This window comes from Carcharodon carcharias, chromosome 8, assembly GCF_017639515.1.
Source record: "Carcharodon carcharias isolate sCarCar2 chromosome 8, sCarCar2.pri, whole genome shotgun sequence".
Taxonomy (NCBI): Eukaryota; Metazoa; Chordata; class Chondrichthyes; order Lamniformes; family Lamnidae; genus Carcharodon; species Carcharodon carcharias.
Window position 1 is genome coordinate 173,539,784 of NC_054474.1, and position 23,353 is coordinate 173,563,136.

General features: G+C 39.6%; 1 protein-coding gene across 8 annotated transcripts in view; it reads left to right on the plus strand.

Moving 5' to 3' along the window:
- Positions 1-23,353, plus strand: part of LOC121281034 (DENN domain-containing protein 1A-like) — a 607,528-nt gene that overhangs the window by 516,444 nt on the left and 67,731 nt on the right. For 5 of the 8 annotated variants that reach the window (XM_041193614.1, XM_041193619.1, XM_041193616.1 and 2 more), the window contains exons 15-19: positions 2,602-2,692; positions 8,797-8,837; positions 15,982-16,053; positions 17,909-17,965; positions 22,455-22,586. In XM_041193614.1, the coding sequence (XP_041049548.1) occupies positions 2,602-2,692; positions 8,797-8,837; positions 15,982-16,053; positions 17,909-17,965; positions 22,455-22,586 (393 nt within the window). The remainder of the gene's footprint in view (positions 1-2,601; positions 2,693-8,796; positions 8,838-15,981; positions 16,054-17,908; positions 17,966-22,454; positions 22,587-23,353) is intronic. The other 3 variants (XM_041193615.1, XM_041193617.1, XM_041193621.1) reach the window with 1 other exon arrangement.

The following is a 23,353-nucleotide window of genomic DNA, read 5'->3' on the forward strand; positions in this document are numbered from 1 at the left end:
AGGGTAATGGTGGGGAGGTAGAAGATGATGCCAGGGGGGTGGACTGTGATGGGGAAAAGGGCAGGGGTGACTGGGGAAGGGGAAGGATGGGGGTACTGATCAGAAACTTAATGACTGTCATTTTTCTCAAATCGAAAGTGAGCAGAGCCTCATGTTGGATGGGCACAGGTGCTGTTTGGGAGTGAAATCAGTGGATGGGCAGAGATGCGGGTCAGCTCAGATGGAGAACTGAAAGAGAACCCCAGCAGGCAGCATTCAAAATGCTCGGGACAGTGAGATGAGTGTGATGGATGAAGGCTTCAGGCAAGGCCCTGCCCCACACACACAACTATCCCTTCAGAATCATTCATGGTCCGGCTGCACGCATCTGAGTTCCTAATGGGGCCAGTGCAGGGGTAGGACTCGCAAAGCCTGTAAATGAGCTGAAAGACAACATTACACAATATTCATTGAAAGTGAATATATTTTCAGATCATAAAGTGACAAAATGTGTTCACCCACGCAACCATTTTGTGATCAAAATTTCTTAACTATTCTAGACCTACCACTTCTTCTAGGCGCTGCCCTGACATCTGCAGCAGAGGTGGAGACAGCATGTGCAATGGTTGGCCCTGTTGCTTCTGATAACTTTGGCATGTGCTCTCTGGAGAACTGAGGCCTTGAGGGCCCCGGCTTGCTTTGGCTGTCCTCCTGTGGGCCAGCTGCTCCCTCTGCGGTGACACAGAACGAGGTTGAGGGGTTCACAAGCAAAGGGGACTTGGAAGAGATTCCTGATTGGATGACCCATGGGCATCCAGCTGCCACTTCTCCTCACTTCGGGTACCTGATGGCCCTGGCCTGACTCCTTGAGGAGTTCCGCTGCAGGAATTCTCCTATGGCTACCGCAATGGAGTGCAGGTCTGCGTGCACCTGTGTGTTCTGCTGGGCCAGAGTCTCCATGGTGTTCGCCTTCCTTCCCATGGATGTGACAGGTCCCTCCCACAGAGATGCAGAAAAACTAAAGAAACAGCAGTTTTAAGCAGTTTGAAGCCAAGACCCCAGAGAGACTGGAGCAACGGGAGTTAGATAGCCAGTCCCAAACTAAGGAAAAACCCCGAAAATCCAGGGGAGTGGAAGACGGGTAAGTCCAAAGAAGACCTTTTGATCAAAGGAAGGTCTGGAACCTGGAAAAGGTCCTCTTCATGAAGTTAAGAGTGAGGGACAGAGAGAAAGGCTCCATGCTTCAGATTTAAAGAGACAAAAGCTGAAGAAAGCAGATTTAAAGCAAGAACAGTTTGCAAGAGGCAAGAAGGTCCAAAGGGACAACCAAAGGGCTGTAACTCTTTGCTACGGGCATGTGAAGCAGTGGTACTGTTTACGGCTGAATCAGTGAGAGAGAGTGCATGGAAGACAGCTTGAATGCATGTGGCCACCCAGGGAAGAGGAACATTGGAAGGAGAGTTCGAGACTCTAGCGGTGAACCCTTGCGGAAGGTGTCTGAGGGAAAGCATCAGTTTGGGAGAAGGTTCCAAAGCGAGTTCTTGGAGTGTGGAGTTTGGAAACCCTCATGTGAAAGACGTAGTTCAGTGAGACCGGTTGGCTCACTGTGTGACAAACACCTGGAGAGAGTTGAGGAGCGATCCATAGCATCTGGCTGAGGTGGCATCTGTCACTTGGTTTCAGAGTGTAGTGTGTCTGAGCACAGGATGCCTATTGGCTTACATGGGCTGTGTATTTACTGTGAATATTAAAGTATAAGATAGCTTTTGTAACATGTGTTATCCTTACAAATCTGTATGTATCTGTAAAGGTATAGTTGTGGGTGAAGGAGTGTTGCAATATAGTTCATCTTTTCTTGTTTAATAAGTGCTTTATTCTTTTGTTAAAAGTTCATCAGCTGACCTGTGTTACTTTGTTCAGTAGCTACTTTCCATGTATCTAACCAAATAAAAGCTGCGTTCCACCCTGGGATCAGGCTTGTCCAGGGGTAACCTCAGCTAGGGATCATAACGGGTAACTCCCAGGATTTTGATAGTGGGGGATTCAGCGATGGTAAGGCCATTTAATGTCATGGGGAGATGGTTAGATTCTCTCTTGTTGGAGGTGGTCATTGCCTGGCACTTGTTTGACGTGAATGTTACTTGCAACTTATCAGCCCAATCCTGAATATTTCCATGTCTTGCTGCATTTGGGCACAGACTGCTTCAGTATCTGAGGAGTCACAAATGGTGCTGAACATTGTGCAATTATCAACGAACATCCCCACTCCTGACCTTATGATTGAGGGAACGTCATCGTTGAAGTAGCTGAATATGGTTGGGCCTAGGATACTGACTCAGCATAATAAATTAGAGGCTTTCACTTAATAAAGAACACCCAATTCCTAAATTGCATCTCTTTATTCGTCCATATATGTTAAATCTACAATCAGAAGTGTAACATTTGGTACAACAGTGTATTCACTTTTGTCTGATTTACAGATTCTTTTAATTAGCTCATGCTTATTAATGATGTTTGACAGTACAAAAATTGTAAATACTGTGCTTTCTCCAATATCCTGCTTTACAAGAGTGTGACGCATGTGAACAGTTGTTTTCTCAAAAAAATTGTTTTATTTTTCAGTTCATTGATGGTCGACTAGATCTCTTGAATTCTGGGGAAGGGTTTAGCGATATGTTTGAAGAGGAGATAAACAATGGCGAATATGCAGGTGGTAAGGCCTTACTGAGCAGATTTCACTATCGTGAAGCTGAAAAGATTGTTTTGCTGATATTTAGGGCTCAAAATTAAGGACGTGTGCCGGTTAATTGGCTTTGTCTTTTGAGAAGCAAAATTGAGCTTGTAATATGGATACTTTTGAATGATGAAAATTCTTGCTTTGATTCACTTACATTTGGCACCATTATTGCACCCTGTGTCCCCTATGGATATAGTGTAGGTCAGCTTATAACGGTGAATATCATGTAGATGCAAATTCTCATATCTTTATTGATTTTTGTGGATTATGAGCTACTTCTCACAAATCAGATGAATAGATACTTCCTTTTTGTCATGGATGTAATACAAAAAAGCAATGATTTTGGGATTTATCAGATTCTTTTAGTTTTTGGTGTATTTCAGAGGTGCTGAGAATATGTGATAAAGGAATATGCTGTGCCTTTTTAATATTCCTGTATCAAATGCATCTCTGTGATGCCTTTTTAAAAATAAATGATCAAATTAGAAATTGGCAGGAAGAATAAAAGGGAGGCAAATAATCTAAATGGTGAGAGATTGCAGAACTCTGATATGCAGAGGGATCAGGATGTCTTAGTGCTTGAATCTCAAAAGGCTAGTATGCAGGTACAGCAAGTAATTAGGAAAGCTAATAGAATGTTATCATTTATTGCGAGGGGAATTGTTCACAAAAGTAGGAAGGTTATGCTTCAGTTATACAGAGCACTAGCGAGACCATATCTGGAGTATTGTGTACAGTATTGGTCACCTTATTTAAGGAAGGATGTAAATGTGTTGGAAGCAATTCAGAGAAAGCTTACCAGACTAATACCTGGAATGGTGGGTTGTCTTATGAGGAAAGGTTAGACAAGCTAGGCTTGTATCCGTTGGAGTTTAGAAGCATAAGAGACGGCTTGATTAAAACATATAAGATTCTGAGGGGACTTGACAGGGTGGATGTGGAGAGGATGTTTCTTCTTGTGGGAGAATCTAGAACTAGGTAGGGGTCACTGTTTAAAAATAAGGGGTTACCCATTTAAAATGGAGGTGAGGCAAAATGTTTTCTCTGAGGGTCGTGAGTCTTTGGAACCCTCTTCCTGAAGAGGCGGTGGAAGCAGAGTCTTTGAATATTTTTAAGGCAGAGGTGGATGGATTCTTGGTAAGCAAGGGGGTGATAGGTTATTGGGGTAGATGGGATGCAGACTTGAGGTAACTATCACATCAGCCATGATCTTATGAAATGGCGGAGCAGGCTCGAATATCCTACTCCTGCTTCTTGTTAGTGTGTTCATATGTAACTTTCCTTGAGGCTCAGACTAAGAAACATGGGAGCCAAGGCTCGGCAACAGGATGTTGGGTTCTATCCTGAGCCTCAAACACCATCAGTGAGCAAGAGACCACCCAGCCCTTGGAAAGCATTTTTTGTTTTAAAAGAAAAAGTGTCAAAATTGTATTTTTGAAAGCATTACCAGGAGACAACACAATGGGCCTCATTCTTGTATGTTCTGTATCTTTTTGATTTCCATAAAAATTACATTTAATTTTTGTAAGAGAAAGGGTTTCAAATGTGATGCAGAACTAGAACTTGTAATGAATGTTTCTTTTAATTTAAAATAAAATTTGTTATCAAATTCTAGGTGACAGTCTATAAGATATAGAAACCGCAGCAGTTGTTAACTAAGATTGATGAAATTAGTATTGGTGATCCTAGCAACAAAAACTGAGCCATATTGTATCACATTATTTTAAAGCTCTTAAAGGGAGGAGCAGTTGTGGATACAGTCATGTAATGCCTATGAAAGAAAAATCCAATTTACACAAAGGTTAAGTTTTATTTAATGCAGATCAATTTAAAAGCCAAAAAAAGGAACTTTGCCCCTGAACTTTAGAACTCGAAATGTTAACTTTGAGCAAGATGAATTTGGTGGTATGCACTATTTAATAACATATGTCTGCTTGTGCTAATATGTGTAAAGGCAGATGAAGTTTAGGCACAAGGGGTTTCTCACTCCTCTCTCTCACCCTTCAAAAGCAGTGAATCTTGCTCCATTGTTGAGCAAAGTACATCTTTTAGAAGCACGTGACTAATTATTTAAATCTTAAACTAAAAAAAAAATTATACATCAAAAAATAGATACCTTCCCAAGAATAGAAAAGCAGGGCACACTAGTCTGGTTGTTTTATATTTTAATCCTTTAATTATTGTTTTTAATCTGTCTTTTTTTGTCCGTCCTTTAATCCTTCCAGCTGGATTGTTATTGTGCTTAATGTATGCAGAACTAAAGTTTACTTTGGTAACACACTCACTGTAATTAAATTACTTTTCATAAGGCTAAAGGTGAATTCTGTCCGAGCATTAGGAAAATAGCCTAGTGATAGCGAAATCTATAACTTTTAAGAAGTCTATATTGAATAGAATCGCTCCAAAGCTGTTGATGAATCGATGAAGAAAGGCACAGGAAAAACAATTACTGCTCTGATAGCTGGAAGGAAATTGCTGCAAAACAAAGCTAGACAGAAACAAAGGGGAAACAATTACAAATAGCCTGAATGCAGGTTCAGAACTGGGGTCAACAAAATTAAAATAATAGGAGAAAAAGTGACTAGAACAGAAAAAAAAACATTTAAGAGGGCAGAAATGAAAGCAGGCATGTTCAAAAGCATAGAACAAAGAATGAGACAGCACATAGCATGTGCAAGAACGAAACCCATGATCAAAATGAACAAGATAAGGCATCTTTATTGATTTTCTTCCCCCACATCATTTTAAAATGATACATTTTATGTGATTTCATGTTATGTGCAAACATTAAGATTTAATTTCAATATTCATTTTTTTTAGCATTAGTGCATTTTGAAATTATGTTCTTGGAGTTGTGTCAAAGTGATATCAGTATGTATTTGACTGTTCAAATACATTAGCTGGTTATTGCATTTAGTATTTTTATGCACAGTGCAGCAGTGGTTATTTCTTTCCACTGACTGGAATATTGGCTTCAGCATGACTATGATTATTACATTATAATTCTTTTGTAAAAATAAAAGATTACAGACCAAAAAAATGGTGAAAGCAAAAGGACGATCTGACGGCAAGGTATATGTGAAAGGTACAGTAATAAGATGGACAGGAACTGTCTGACAATAGGCGTACATGTGAAAGGGATATTATTACTATGGAAGAAGAAATGGGAAAAGAAGCAAAGAGGAATGTGAACAAGATTAAGAAAGCAGGATATAATAATTATCATCCTGTCTTTTCCTATTCCTCTTTTTGTCTTTTTCAGCTATTTTTTCTTGATTCTTCATGGTTGCTTGGAATTTCCAAATATTTATCTCATTGTGCTCTTAACGTAAGGGTTGAGAAGGTGGGGGGTCCGAGGGGGTGCACATGGAAGGAAGTGGACAGCTTGTGTTCATCCTGGTTTTCGTGACTGCGTAAATAACAGAGGCATTGTATTTGTTATTCTGTCAACTGATTGATTAATATAAACGTTGGTCCAGATCTTCCGGTCTCTGGATGGTCGTACCTTAGAGGTAAGCCAGAAGATGCACTGGGAGACCCTTTGGAAGGCCCCATGCACTGACAAGGATTGTTTGGGAAGTTTCAACTTCCGTTGGGCAATTACCCTGCATTTGGAACCCTCCGAAACTCTGATTTAAAGCCAGGATCTTTGGATGGTTCCAACTCACTTAGCAGAATAGTTACCCAGGAAATGTTAGAGGGATTAAAACCAGTTCCAACTCCTGAGTAACTATACCAGTAATTTCCCCGATCCCCAAACTTCCGACTATCTTCCCAACCACTTGACTACCCCTGACTAACCCCCACACCCTGACCAGCCTCCCCCTAAACTGAGTATCCTGCCAACCGCCTGACTAAACCCAGAACTGACTACCACCCCCACCCCCTGAATACCTTCCCCTCTCTCCGACCCCCTCAACCCATTGTACGCCCTCACCCACTTCCGTATGGACTTACCTTCTCTTCTTAGTTTGTAAAGAAATATTTAAACTTTCTGGTTTACGGTAGCTAGTGTCGAAAAAGGGGGACGTGACATGGCCTTCCCACCTCCCCCCTCGCCCTGCCCCCGACCTTCCTATACAACAAGGGAGAGACTCCAGGAGCAGGTATGCTCCACATTTTCCAGGCAGCCGTGTTTGGCAGGCTGGGTGAGAAATGTGGAGCTCCAGTGTGAGGTAATTAAAAAGGAGCCGAGTGGCAATCTGGCGGCGATCGCCACTCCTCAGAAGATTCAGCCCATAGTTGTAGAAAGGTTAGCTTGTTTCACGTTAGTATGCCAGTTGTAAAATCTCATGCATTGATGTACTTAACACAAAAGAAGGTAGGAGCCATGACAAAGAAAACTTGAGGAAAACAAAAGCAAGAGGGAAATGATCAATAAGAACCTCAGAAAATAAAGATGGAAGAAAAAATTCTGATAGAGTGGAAGAACGATAAGCAAAGTGAAATAATATATAAGATGAGATTGTTGCTAAACATCATTCTCATTTCCTGAATCCACGGGATTTTTCCTGCCTGTAGAATATTTCTAGATGTTTCTCCTGGTAATCTCTCAAACTCCATTCTATTAATATTATTCAGGACTGATTCTTACACTCCTTGATAAGCTATATGCAGTTTATTTTTTCTATACTTCTCAGTTTTATCATTTAATCTCTCCCTACATGTCTATCCACTTACCCATCTTATCCATCTCTCACAAACAAAAATACTTGGAAAAACTCAGCAGGCCTGACATCATTTGCAGATTTAGTTTTTGTTTTGGATTTCCAGCATCAGCAGTTTTTTGCTTTTATCCATCTCTCATCCTTGGAAATAGGGATCTGTTGATCACTGTTGTCGGTTCTTCACCCAATGTCAAGCTATTACCTACATCAAAATCTCAGTGTTATCAGTTCAAATGACCACAACCTTTAACACATATGGAATCTAAATCTTTTTTTCCCTTAGTTGAGGCACTTAGAAAGTAAATTGTGCAAGTGTATAGTTATGCAGGAATCCAAGTGTCCTGTTTTGTCTTTTCTTTCTATTATTCATTTTGTTTTAATACAGTTATTGCCATAGTAATACTTCCAACACAAGGGTCTCTCACAGCCAAAGGCAAAGTAAGCTTCCCAAATGTTCTAAGGCAAGGACAACCAACTTCAGGAAATCATTGGTATAGAGTCAGTAGCTGTGCATCATGGGCAGCATTAAACCTGTATTATACCAATATAACAGCAGTATCATTTTTCTTCTTTCTTTCTCTACTCATCTAAATTAATTTACTTTTGCTGGCTCCCAACCCAGGTAAACAAAGATGCCTGGCATCCTGTATCTGTAGAAATCTCAAAGAAAAGAATGCAACATTTTGCAACACCAAGTAGTTTGCATATATGGAGTTAACTTGCCCATATAGATTTGCCTTGCACAGTAATGGAATTGCATTGGCTTCAATTAAACTAAATACCAGGCTGAGTATAAGACATATGGCCAATGTGATACCACCTGTTGCATGGAACTTTCAAGGCAAATTTCTACCCCTTGATGTACATTAATTGTATATTATTTGTGTTCAATTACATGCAGGGGTAGGGCATTAATTGAAGTTGCACTTGAGCGCATATAAAGAGTCACTTATTGAAACTGTGGGGAGGTTGGGTTAGGGAGGTGTATGCTTGTAGTGTTTCACTCTGTAAATAAACGCAAGACTGATTAAAGATTGGCTTCAGTACTATCCTTCACTACCTGGTTTTCTGGACGAGAACAATATCTAGTTTAAAGTTGCAGCCAATTTCGATTAGAAATGAGCAAACCCAGTGGAACTGGATTTGCCATCAAAGCCAGTATGTCATTTTCCTTTGTCCTTAAATGTTAACATAGCCTTTCAAAAAAACAACGATTTGGCTGCATCCTGCCCTTCTCCAAACAAAAACAAAATACCGTTCTTATTTGGCATGATTGTAAAATCCTGTGATACTTTTTTCAATGATTTTTGAATGGACTATAAAAAAAACTTGAACTATTGTAACCCTTTGACTTGAATGTTGTTGTTGGTGTACGGTGACTTTCCAAGTAAAACACCTTTCTGCTTTATCTAGGAAGTGACAAATCTTACCATCAGTGGCTGTTCACAGTGAAGGTGAGTGGAATCTATTATTCTTACTGGAATATTAAGGGTATTAAAAGCTTTATTAAATGGGAAAATTGTCAGTCAAAGGATAAACTGAAGATAAATTTCCTTTATATATGCACCGAGGTATTCCTCAAAAGTCTATGTAGTTAAATATATTGATGCATTTGAACTGGTTGAAGAGCACAGCCTAGGATCCCATTGTATCTGGATACTGACCCTATGTCAGGATTTGATAATGCTGTACATTAGTTTTCTAGATTTTCCCAGGTCTTCTTCATTGGCCTTTGTCATCTGCTTTCTTGAGCTTTTTGCTAGAATGTGCATGAGTACATGGCTCAGAGAAATAAACCAGGTGATCTTACTTCCTGCTTCCCTGTAAAAAGCTGTCTCGTCTGCGCTCAGTGACACACTGGATAGCGTGAGGTCCAACATCCAGTTGCACTATGGGGAATTGCAGTACTAATCTTCCTCCTGTAGCAATGCCAACATGCTAATCATTATCTATTATTTGGAAACCATCCTGTTTAACATCGACTAAATGTGTATTTGAATTCATTTCCAATTATGAGTTTACAAAATAATGACATAGTTTAGCTGATTTTTATAGTATGATTTGAAATCATATTTCAAATAAAGTTAACTTTTCTCATATGCTCAGTTATTTCCAAGCAACGTCTATTTAAAATAATATTGCCTTACTGAATTATGTAGTAACAAATATTCCACTTCTTTTATTTGCCATAATGTACATGGAGGTGAATAACAACTTTTCTTAAAGGATATGGACAAATGACTTTGGATAAACTCAAATTTGGTTCTGAAATTACATAGAAGAGGATATTTCAACCCTCTCACCTTACATACCACTAACTGAAAAGCACTTGCTAATTTTGTATACTGCGTAGCCAGAAAAAAGTTGAAACGTTCCCTCATTGAAATGTTCTTAAAATTAAGTAAAATTCTCGTGTGCATTTTATCAGGTGAAAGGGAAGTATTAGCATCTTCAGCTCAAGTAATTTGACAGCTGTATTTGCCAGAGTATGTCCTTGTAGAAGTAAACTCAAATTTAACTCCTGATGAAACGTTATTAACTGCCGGACCTTATTTGTATCAAACCAGTCAGCTGTTCAGTCATTTCTGACAGAAAGCAGCATTGACTCCTGGGGAAGGATGAAAATGAGGTAGCCCCGAGGCTGTGGGTAGCTGGGTAAGCCTATGGAGTGGGGAAACATGTTTCTGAGGCTCTCACGGCTGGACACAAAGCTGGGGGCAACAGAGGTCCAGACCTTCCTTGTAAGGCAAGCAGGAGCTGGTTAAAATTCCATTGCAGTCACGTGCATCGTGAGATGCTGAGTCGCAATTATTAATTAGATTCCCACTGGAGCCTGGCTCATTCACCTCCAGAATCATCAGTGAGAAAACCACAGATAGGTGGGAAATGGAGCTGCTCCATTTTAACCGTTGCCCCACTCTGTTCCTGTCGATAGGCTGGAGTTAAAACTGTTTCTTGTGTGCGCAACGATGCTGTCTTAAACATTTAAATACATACTTTTACAGTTGAATTCAGTTTTTGTGTCATAATCTGAACAACTGTCTGCAAATGATTTAAAAATAGAAAGCTCTGTTTCTAATTGGCTTATATTAGTAAAGAAGGCTTATGCATTAGCAATTCAATTCCATAAAATATTTCCTGTTTGGATTTTTCTTTATTTCAGTTCAATGTAAATATTCTTTACATGCCTAATTAAGCCTAATCACCTTAGTAACAGCAGAATGAGAACTAGTCTTGAAAGCATAAATGCAAGGGGTATTTCTCTGACCTATTTAAAAATGCACAGAAATTAAATACATGATATTCCACGCTTATCAGAGACTGTAGAAAGAACTTGAACAAATATGTGCATATTTGTTTAAGAAAATAAAGATGGATGCATGAATACCTGATGAATCCACCATTTTGAGAGTTTCTTTTAATAATGTTGACATAAAGCAGAGTTAGTGAACTGAGACAATTTTGTATTGTTTCTGCACTGTGAGCAATGTGGAGATGCAACTACCACCCCACACAGCTATACTCAAGACTAGTGAGTCTGCCAGTGCAATATGAGAAATTTGAGTTGAATTTTTATTACACGTGTAGCATTGCCATGTTTAGGGCCACTTTACAGAATTATCCTCTAAATTTTCCTCCAATTTTTTTTAAAGTGAATGGATAAGTAAGTAAGGCAGACTATCCCTCCCCATCTTTCTCAACCAGTCTGCAGCCTCTGACCTGGTAATCTCACCATCCTCCTCTAGCACTCACTCCATTATTATCTAGCTGGGTGTGGCTGTATTTGTCTGGTTCCATTCTTATCTATCTAATCGTAGCCAGAGAATTGCCATCAGTGGTTTCTCTTCTCATTCCTGCACAGTTACTTCAGGTTTCACAGAATCACACAGTGCAGAAGAGGCCCTTCGACCCATCGAGTCTGCACTGACACATGAGAAACACCTGACCTACCTACCTACCTAATCCCATTTACCAGCACTTGGCATTACGACATGCCAAGTGCTCATCCAGGTACTTTTTAAAGGATGTGAGGCAACCCGTCTCCACCACCCTCCCAGACAGCACATTCCAGACTGTCACCACCCTCTGGGTAAAAAAGTTTTTCCTCAAATCCCCACTAAACCTCCTGCCCCTCACCTTGAACTTATGTCCCCTTGTGACTGACCCTTCAACAAAGGGGAACAGCTGCTCCCTATCCATCCTGTCCATGCCCCTCATAATCTTGTGCACCTCGATCAGGTCGCCCTCAGTCTTCTCTGCTCCAACGAAAACAACCCAAGTCTACCCAACCTCTCTTCATAACTTAAATGTTTCATCCTAGGCAACATCCTGGCAAATCTCCTCTGCACCTCTTCCAGTGCAATCACATCCTTCTTATAATGTGGCGACCAGAAGTGCACACACTACTCCAGCTGTGGCCTCACCAAGGTTCTATACAACTCCAACATGATCTCCCTACTTTTATAATCTATGCCTCGATTGATAAAGGCAAGTGTCCCATATGCCTTTTTCACCACCCCACTAACATGCCCCTCCGCCTTCATAGATCTATGGACACACATGCCAAGGTCCCTTTGTTCCTCAGAACTTTCTAGTGTCATGCCATTCATTGAATACTTCCTTGGCCCCTCCTATTTGCCCCTCAGCGACATCATCAGAAAACACAACATCAGTTTCCTCATGTACACTGATGACCACAGCCTCTCTCAACCTTTCCATTGTCTTAAAATTGTCAGACTGCTTGCCTGACATTCAGTAATGGATGAGCAGAAATCTCCTCCAATTAACTATCAGGAAGACTGAAGCAATTGTCTTTAATCCGCACCACAAATTCTGGTCCCTCGTCACCAACTCCATTCCTCTCCCTGACAACTGTCCAAGACTGAACCAGACTATTCACAACCTGGTTGCCATATTTGACCCTAAGATGAGTTTCTGACCACCATCACCATTATCTGACTGTGTCCCTGCCTCAACTCCTCTGCTGCTAAAACCCTCATCCAAGCTTTTCTTACCCCCCAGACATGACTATTCTAACATGTTCCTGGCTGGCCTCCCACATTCTACTCTCCAATAACTTGAGGTCATCCAAAGCTCTGGTGCCTGTGGCCTAACCTGCATTTAAAAACTCATTTGCGGAAAACAGCTTAATTTCATTATCTAAAGCAGACACTTACAGATGTTCATCAATTTGAATTTAATCTTGAATCTCTTATTAATCCAAGGACAAAACTGCTACTGAACAAATACGAGATTCTGTTTTGTTTTGAAGCTCATGCAATGAAATTTAAAATGCGGTTCTGTTTTTTTTTAATGTATCTACCCTGATATAATGTACAAGAGATGTTAACCCACTTTTATTTCCTCCATTATTTCCTTTTAATTCACTGAAAGGTGCTGCTTCTCATATTTTAATTTATATTTAATGGACATGACATAAATGCTTTTTCTGATGTGAAATGATGCATAATTGCAAAATGTACTAGCTATCTTAAAATCATGAAATTAAGGAAAGACCATTGTGGCAACAGTGGTCTTTAAAAGTATAGTAGGGCAGTACAAAAATAGCCTTGATCAGTTTAAATGAATGAAATATTAAGACTTGGATGGTTAAATTTTAAATTAGGATTATTTAAATACTGTACTAAAGGTGTAGCTGTAAATTGAAGTTGAATGTTTTACGGTATATAGGAAGGGATTGTGTAGTTATTAGTTTTAGTGTTTTGAATTTTAGGTGCTGTTTTCTGTTCCAACAGTCTTGTGTACATATGAACATACGAATATCCGAAATAGGAGCAGAAGTAGGCCATTTGGCCCCTTGAGCTTGCTCCGCCATTCAATAAGACCAAGGCTGATCTGTTTGTGTTTCAAGTTCCACATTCCCATCTACCCCCAATAATCTTTGATTCCCTTGCCTAACAAGAATCTATCTACCTCTGCCTTAAAAATATTCAATGACCGTGCTTCCACTGCCTTCTGAGGCAGAATGTTTCAAATTTGCACAACCCGCTGAGGGAATAAATTTCTCCTCATCTCTGTCCTATAAAAGCAACCCCTAATTTTAAAACAGTACCCCCCTACTTCTGGACTCACCCACAAGAGGAAACATCCTTTCCACGTCCGGTTTGTCAAGACCATTCAGGATCTTTTATATTTTAATCGAGTCACCCGTCGCTCTTCTAAACTCCAGTAGAGACAAGCCCAGTCTGTCCAATCTATCCTCATAAGACAACCTGCTCATTCCAGGCATCAATCTAGTAAACCTTCTCTGAACTGCCTCCATCGCAATTACATCCTTAAATAAGGAGACCAAAACTACGCACACTATTCAAGATGTGGTCTCATCAATGCCCTGTATAACTGAAGCCGTAAATAAGATCCTTACTTTTAGGTTCAATTTCTCTCGTAATAAAGGATAGCATTCCATTAGCCTTCTTGATTACATACTGCACATGCATACTAACTTTTTGTGACTTGTGCAGAGATCCCTTCACACCTTGGAATCCTGCAGTCATTCTCAATTTGTCATGTTCTGCTTTTTTATTCTTCCTGCCAAAGTGAACAACTGCACGTTTTCCCACATTATACTCTATCTGCCAGATTTTTGCTCACTCACTCTACCTGTCTCTATCCATCTGCAAACTTTTTATGTCTTCTTCACAACATACTTCCCTATCTATCTTTGTGTCATCTGCAAATTTAGCTACCATGCCTTTACTCCCCTCACCTAAGTCATTGATGTAAATCGTAAAAAGTTGAGGCCCCAGCACAGACCCTGTGCCCTGTATTCATTTTGATGCAAGTCATTTTTGACAAATATACTGATGTTTGTATGTTTAAAGGCTATATCACAAAATATTATGTAACACTTTTAATATCTCATTTGAAAGAACTTATGTTTATGTAATAGTTTTGTGCTAGCACATTTGGATAAAGCACAGTACCGTGTCTTCCCTCCTCCCATGCAAGTCCCCTTCCTTTATTTCTGGACTCTCCTGCACGTCTCATAGATTTCCTCAACCACCTCCCCAACTGTTCTATTTTCATTTCATTTACTTAGTCTGTCCCTAGTCAGTTCAAAATATGCTCATTTTACTTAGCCACTTTCGTATCCATCCTAACTTCCATTACTTCAGCAGACAATTGATAACTCTCTAGAAATAGAATCCTTTTCCTTGCTGTAGTCCCCCTTACTTCTTCATGCGTCATGCATTTCATGACTTACCCTACAGACTTAGTAGCACAAAAAATGAAAGAAACCAGCAAGAGAGAGTCACAAAAAAACTAAGAAAATGCAACACATTTATTTTAGAAAGTAGAATAAATATTTTAGGAAATAAAAGGTACCATCAAAACAAGATTACTAAAATCAAGGAATAATAGATCAAAAGATGAAAAAGGAACACTTAAAAAAAGCAAAAAAATACAAATTAAAATATATAAAAATAATAACATTAGGAAAAAAACACACCCAACATTGACAGTTAATTTTCAATAACTTAGCCTTCATTAGGTTCTCTACTATTGCACTGAGACAGGCTATCCTGTCCTTTCAAAATTCTGGAGGAACTAACTTCTACCTAAGAGAGTCCTAATGTTAAAATCACAGAATCTCACAGCCCATTGTGATGGCTCTTTAGTACAACTATCCAATTAGTCCTAATCCCATGCTCATTCCCAAGCTTTTTCCCCATAGCCCTGCAAATTTTCATTTTCATGTTATATTCCTTTAAATAGCTGCTACTGAAGCTGCTTCTACCACCCTTTCAGATAGTGCACTCCAGGTCATCATAACTCGCTTCTTAAAATAAATTCTCCTTTGGATATTCCGTCAATTATTTTGAATCTGTGTCCTTTGGTTACCAACCCACCCACCAATTTATCCTTATTTACTTAATCAATACTCCTCATAATTTTGAGCACCTCTATTAAATCTCCCCTAACCACCTTTGCTCTAAGCAGAACAATCCTAGATTCTCTAGTTTCTCCTCATACCTGAAGTCTTTCATCGCTGTTATTATTCTGGCATATCTTCTCTAAACCTTCTCCAAGGCCTTGACATCCTTTGTTGATTTTTGTTTCTGTGTTTCTTTCATATTTTTACTGCAAAAATATTCATGGGTGTACATCCTTCACAGTATTACTTTTATTTGTGAAGGAGAGTCAAGCTGCAAATTCAGCCAATTACCCATATTATTTTTTAAAATCCTATATCCCCAGAATCCTTGTCAATAGCCCCTTTATTTTGTAGGGCTGCCATTCTGCCTTTGCTAAAATTACTGATGTCCTGTAACAAACAATTTGTTATAGCTCAGGTCTATTCAGAAATTAGCATTTTCACTGCCTTTGGAATTCTTTATATAAAACACAATCAGGCATCAGATCAAGCTACATTGAATCTGGAAATACACCACATTTGTCGAGGGAAATGCCACTGCCCCAGATCACTTGTCCTAGTTATTACTGGGAAGTCCTTGTCAAAAACATTACGGCCTTATCCTCTCGCTGAAGCATTGTGAGAATGTATTTGCTATGTTAATAGGTTTGTGATATTATAAATGTGTTATGCAAAGGAATTAATCACCAATGTATTAATAGAAAGGAAGTGGAGCTATTATAAATACAATGAAGACAAAGGCGAATCCTGCGATGAAGACTGTGTATAAGTTTGTAAGTAGGCAATTTTAATATGGTTGAGAAAGTGGAGTTTTATGTTTTTGTGAATTTAAGTAAATTAGTTTACGATGATCCTATCTGGATAAGTACAAGAGACTGATATTCATTAAGATAAGTTGCATCTTGTTGAAATATTTATCTTCAGTGACTGTACAGTCATGTGTTTCTAAGTGAAGAGCTGGTCTTATTATTGGGAATCTTCAAAAGCTCATTAGCAATATATTTCAACGTTTCGCTTGATTGGGGTAGGAGTTACAAGTGAACTCGCAAGGCAGTACTTCTCTAGTTTCTGATTGAACCCTGGTTCAAAAAAGAACAAGTTTCATTTGGCTCGGAAGATAATTTTTTGGGCATCCGTGCCTTGGTGGGCCTTTTTTTCTCCTCTAAGGCTACATGAATTACAGTATTCATCTTCCAGATATCTGTTATTATAGGAGGGATAGGACATGAGATAACAGGACGTGAGGTGGAGCAGATAATGCGAAGAGATTTAGTAAATTTTTTAAAAAAATAATTATAAAGGGTTTTGATTGGGTGCAAAAGGTTATTGTCTCTGGTTGAGGAGTCAATGATTAGGGATTATCAAGTTAAAACTCTCTGATAGAGTGAGGAGAAAAACTGTGAAAACCTTTCCTTTTTTACACTTAAGGTTTTTGGAACAGAGCTGTTGAGGCAAGGACCATTACAACTTTTAAAGGGAAAAGTGGATTAAATGTTTGAAGCAGATCCATGGATTATCTAAAAAAAAATAGCCACTATAAACACAACGGACTGAAAACTATTCCTGTGATTTAATGTTAAGTTGACATCAATATCGAAAGTGTTATCTTGATGGTCACCTGGGGACAGTGTAATAAGGCTTCCTCTAAGATTCCCCAGTAGACTTTTCCTTTACCTATTGGGGCTGATCATCTAGATGTCTATAGGTGCTGCCAAGGGAAGGAAAACACAGGTGCCTGTGCAGAAGGTGTGAAAGGTCTCAAAGGACCATTACTGAACTTGTTTACAAATTCTTCTGCTGAACCTCATTATTAGGCCACTGCAGCAAGTGATGCAGATTATGATGGAGAACATAAAATTAGTCTGCAGTGTCAGAAGTAACAAGCCCCTGGAAACCATGGTGCAAGCTTGTTCTATATGGCTACCTGTATTCATCATAAAACAGTTGAGAAAGACTATGTGGACACTATGGCTTCTATTGAGCCAATTACCTTGTGAATTAGCTTAAGATTTCCATATATGTATTTCAGCCTTCACCATCTGCATCCAGTCACAACTTTAGTGCTTTTTCTAGCCCAAGGGCTGAACCTTTTTGTTGCAGAGCATTCTATGGCTAAGAATGTTCTTTTGCGGGATATTTCCTCTATACTTTTATTTCTCCATCTGAATCAGTCCTTTTTTGCAAGATATTGTGGACAGATTTAGCAAATATTTTATTTCTGATGAAAGATCATTAACCTGTTTTTCTCTGCAAAGACCTGCTCAGTATTTCCAGCATTTTATGTTTTTCTTTCAGATTTTCTTCATCTACAGTATTTTGCTTTTGAATTAGCAGATCTTTTATTTGGCAAAGAATGTTTGCATCAAAAGAATAGAAATGTTTCAGTGCTTTTAATTTTGACTTGATAGAATACTGACTCCATAGTAATCACTGGACAATCTTGAAATGTCCGTCAGTATTTAAAAGTTTACAATTTTCCCCTGAACTTTGAGTTCTTTATATTTTCTCTCCTTGAATTGTTCCAAAGTACCAGAAATAGAAATGGCTTAATAGCAAGCTTTGTTGCTATTGGAGACTGATGAAGTACTATGAAGAGGTTTTAACTTGAATTCTCTTCTGCAATACTAGGCAAAAGATCATGCAAAAATGGGAATAAAAGAGGTGAAAAATCGTTTGAAGCAAAAGGTACTTTCTTTTTCTTCTAACAAAGTGTTCTGCATTAAGTACCAAACCAGTAAATGTATCATCTGATCAAAATGAAATTGTTTGAAACACTGTTATGACCACACTTGAAAATGCATTAACAGAGATGGTGTTGAGTGGGCTTTCAGAAAAATATGGAAAGATGCCCAAGGCCTCTTAATCCAAAAAGGCTATATTGTTTCTACCTGAGCTTTAATCTGATATCTGCACAGATGGTTAAAGCTTAAGTTAAATGGTGGGTAAAGCTCTCTCTTAATGCCCCAGCAACAGGCCTTAATCTAAACCTCAAATTCACAAGAGCAACCCTGCTGAACTGTTATGTATGCTTCTATTTATTACAACGCTGAACTTTGTGTTCTGCTTGAGTGACAATACTGCACCAATTAGTGACTTGTAGTTAGTTTGCATCCTGTACGCTACTGTTCACTTAATAAGAGGTTGAGACTGCACAAACTCATTTCACATTGGACTCTATCCTGTCTCTAAATGGCTTTAGATACGAAGGGGTGGTGTTCTAACCAGTTCCAAATGTGCTAAAGTATTCAAGGCATTTCACAAGAGTGTAACCAAACAAAATTGACACCAAGTCAAAGATGGGAGATACTAGTAGGGTAACTAAAAACTTGGTCAAAGAGATGAGCTTTTAGAAGAGTCTTAAATGAGAAAAGAAAAGTAGAGGTGGAGAGTGCAGGGTTTATTGAGATCCAGAGTGTCAGATCTGGACAGCTGAAGTAGTGGAGCAAAGGGAGGGAGAGATTTACAAGAGGCCAGAGTTGGAAGGTTAGAGAGTTCATTGTGGTGAGGTGGGTGGTGGTTCCTGGTTAGAGAAGGCCACAGATAGAAGGGGCAAGACCAGGAAACGATTCTAAACAGAAGCATGTGAATTTAAAATTAGAGACGTTGTTTGTTTGGGAGCTAATGGCTCAGAAATTGGAAGTACAATTTCAAAATTTGAAGATGGGCTAGTTAATACAGAAGAAACCTAACAAATTACAGGACAGCATTAATTAACTTACAGAATGGGTGTGTTCTTGGCAAATGAATGCCAAAGTAGGCAAGCGTGAGGTGGTGCATTTTAGAAAGAAGAATAAGGAGGTTGCATATGCCTTGGAAAATAATATCTAAATGGGGTAGAGGAGCAGAGGCATTTTGTGGGTGAAAGTACACATCACTAGAAGTAGCAACACAGGTTAATAAGACCATTAAAAAAGCAAACAAAACAATGGGGTTCACTTCCAGAGGGATAGAGCAGAAAAGTAGGGAAGTTATGAGAAACTTGTATAGAACCTTGGTTAGACTACGCATAGCACTGTGAACAGTTCAGGTGTCCATATTTTTTTTTTAAAGGATATAGAGACCTGGAGAAGGTGCAAATCAGATTTACTAGGATGATTCTAGAACTGAGAGGTTATACCAGTTAGGAAAGACCGAACAGGCTGGACTTTCTTCCACGAGTAAAGGGAAGACTGAGGGGTGACCGGATAGAGGTCTTTAAGATTGAGAGGTTTTTGACATGGGTAGACATAGAGATGATTCCACTTGCAGGGGCTATCAGAACTGCAGGGCATGATATAAGATAGCCACTAATAAATCCATTTGGGAATTTAGATTGAAACTTCCTAACCAGAGAGTAGTTAGAATGTGAAATTCGCTACCACATGGAGTAGTTGAGGCAAATAGCAAAGATCATCTAAAGGGAAACTGGATAACCACAAGTGAGAAAGGAATAGGAGGATATGTTGATGAGGTTAGATAAAGAAGGATAGGAGGAGACTTATGTGGAGCACAACACCTGTTGGCTGAATGGCCTGTTTCTGTGCTGTAAGTACTGTGTAATACACCACAATTCCCTATTGACTACAGAGGGAAAGAGCACCTAAAACAGGGGTGGAGAACCTCTGGCCCTGGGGCCAGATGCAGCCTGTTGAACTTTTTCATCTGGCATGTGGGGAGATTTCAAAATCGCCCCCCCGCCCGCACATGCTGCACTCTAGGCTAGCTGTCGCCATGTTCTGATGCCTGAGCTTTGGCCACAGTCACCCAAGGCCCCGGCTGTGGACAGAGAGTGAGGCCCAAGATCTGGAAGCAGTAGGTGCAGGGTAGGAACGGGAAGCTGCCGGCTGCCAACTAAGTGGTGAATTGTGAGTAATCGGGGCAGGGGAGAAAGGGAGCAGGACACCAAGGACAGAGTGGGAAAGGAGAGAGAGAGAGAGAGAGAAAGAGAGACACAGACTAAGTGGGAAAGGAGAGGCAGAGGGAGAGAGAATGGGAGAGGTAAGCAAGCAAAATGTTGAGCTGAGTTTCAGGAGTGCTGTGATTGAGACACAGAAACTGTGCTACTCGTTAAGGAAAAGCAAACTCAGTCATCTCATTAAAGCAGTGGGTGAGTTGAATGTTTCTGTATTCTGTCTTAGAAAAAAATTAATTAAGTTGGTTTTTATGTGTGTGTGACCCGCGACTAGTTTTGTCTGTGTGAGTGGCCCTTGGTAAGAAAAAGGTTCCCCACCCCTGATCTATAACACCAGTGTTAGCCACCTTTTGCACACAGCCTGTAAACCTACACCCAGAAACAATCAAGGAGGCATCAGCAGATGTGAGACATCATTTGCTTACAATGGTCTTGATGTGGATCATGTCACCACACCCCTGATGGCACCTGGCTTTAAATTTTGCAAAAGAAAACAACAGATAACCTGAGGCGTCAAAACTCAACAACTCAAAAATGTGTAAAAACATTCAAAAAAACAAATCCTGAAAATAAATCTCTCATTAACTACATTCACACTACCTACTCTCAATCCTTAAGTATTGAGGTTTGCCTAAATGCATAATTTAACAACATTTTTAAAAATGTTATTTTCCCACATTTCAAAAATGTTTCATTGTGCAAGCTTGTTAGAAACTTGCTTCCACACTGCAAACAGATTACACGACTCAACATCACTTCATCACCATCTTCAGTCCTCCGTTGGAAGGCAGGTCCGACCCACAGCGCCGTGATCTCCACCACGGGTACGGCAAAGAGGCAAGTCCCAAATCTACCCCAGCCAGAACGGGTATTGTGGAATGTGCTGTGGGCATCAATCTGATTTCCACACCGACTATCCAGCCAACTGGCCCCCCAACCAGTCCGAGTGCTGTGGCGACGTGGACTTTTACAAATGTGTTCGGAGCTATGAATAGTGATGGCAGAGGCCCCAATTTTCTTGCCATTACATGGCTGACCAGGAATCTCTCCTGCTTTTACAGCCTGCCACTGGCAAATGTTAGAAGGATTTGAAGATTGATTCTCAACCCATTTGAACACACTCATGTTCCTTGGCCATCAAGCCCTGGAGTGGGACTTGTGTACCTGGAGCTTCTGGCTTAAATGTAGGGACACTACCCACTGTGCCAGAAGACTCCTCTCACTATCACTATCACAATAACTTCAAGTCCACACCCAGGTAGGGTGGCATGAACCTCAGAGCCTGGTGAACAAATCAAACCATGTGGTCACTTTATATCTTTATAGTAAAATGTATGAACCTAAGTTAGCTGCTCCATTCCTCCATTTGAAATAATGCTTTAAAAAACTAAGCTAAACTTAACTACCTGTTATAAAAATAGAATTCCTGTGGCATGCTTCATTAACCAATTTGCTGAAATTTTACTTAATGGAAATTGTAATCTAATTCCTAAACTGTCCAGCAGAATTCTGTCAAAAATTCTGAACCGAACCATCTCACTGTTTTAACAGAAGTATAAGCTTGGATTGGACAATAATAAGCATTTTGCTAACATTGCTAAAATGCTGACCTTTTGCACCATATGCACCAGTTCGATATTGAGGTTAAATCTTTGCCTAACCATAGTGGCCCAGGTGCACACCTGCCACTCTCACTGAGCCACTTATTTTGGTTTAAAAATGCAGCAAATTTTAATGGATCTTATTCTTTAAAAAAATTCCACATATTTATGTGAGCTATCAAGCTATTTCTGATCATAAATCTCACTCCTAACATTTCCCTGACCCTGACAGCTTTCCAGACATTCATGGGCTGATCTTTGTCTGCTGTCTACCACAATTCCTGATGAGAATGAGGCAACAATGGCACATTAATCAGCAATACTCGCATTTATAATTGTGTTAGCTACAATAGTTATTCTGATATCAGTCTAACACTTGCTAAAAACGGGTTTGAACTTATCTGATCCTACATCTCAATCTCCCTTGATGTGTATTAAGAGAAGATACTCATTGATTAATGAATTGTTCTTCTCTATTCCACGCTGACAGTTCAATACAGTTATGTCTTTGTTTGCAGTAAGTGATTGATATGTCACTGGCTGTGACTTTTTTTTTATACTTTTCTTGTGTTCCTAACGTCATAATGCTTAGACAGCTTTTTCCCATAGTACCTTCTCTTTGCCCCTTACCCTTAATCAGGAATGTTCCTGGCTGTGTAAATCACTTTTTCCTACCATGCAGGAAATGGCAGAAAATGGCTACTCTGTGGCAGGTGACGATATCCATCAAAAGAGTATCACATCCCCGCTGTCTGAGAAGAAAGAAGGCAAGCAGCGAGAGGACCGACAACCAATAACCGTGCACTTTGGACAGGTATGTAGTTGAATTGACCTTGCTGCAAGGACCCGAGGAACGAATATAATCACAAAAAGTGGCATTTTATTTCATGTCATTCTGCTTTTTAGACCTTTTAGGAGACTAATTGCACATAAATGAAGTGACTCCTTTCATTGCGCTCCTCACAATTTTTCCTCCTTTTGCTGTGCCCTTTGCTTTTTCTTATTTAATTGCCAAGAGCAGGCAGTCGCTGCTTATTTAGCTTCCTCTCTTTCTGTGATGTTCTGTTCCTTGTAAGAATTATGAATCGATTATGCTGTGATGAACTCATGGCACTATTAGTTAAGCATTGAAGTTGGCGTTAAAGGAGATAAGCTTTACATGGAAATTGCAGCATGCTTCACAAAGAAATTTCAGTTTTAATAACTGCATTACAACTGTTTGGAAAGTGCAATCCAAAATCTAAATTTGCTACCATTGGGATATCATAGTGAAAATATCCATACATCAAACTGTTGTTAGTATTATACCAGAGGCTAGCATTTGCAGTAAGAATGAATTTTTAAATTTATTTTTGAGATATGGGCCTCGCTGGAAAGAGCAGCATTTATTGTCCAGCTCTAGTTGTCTTTGAGAAGGTGGTAAGCCTTCATCTTGAACCATTGCAGTTCATGGGGGGGAAGGTGCTGCCACATTGCTGTTAGGGAGGGAGTTCCCGGATTTTGACCCAACAATGACGAAGGACTGACAATAGATATCCATGGTACGTGACTTGGAGTTGATGCTGTTCCCGTGCACCTGCT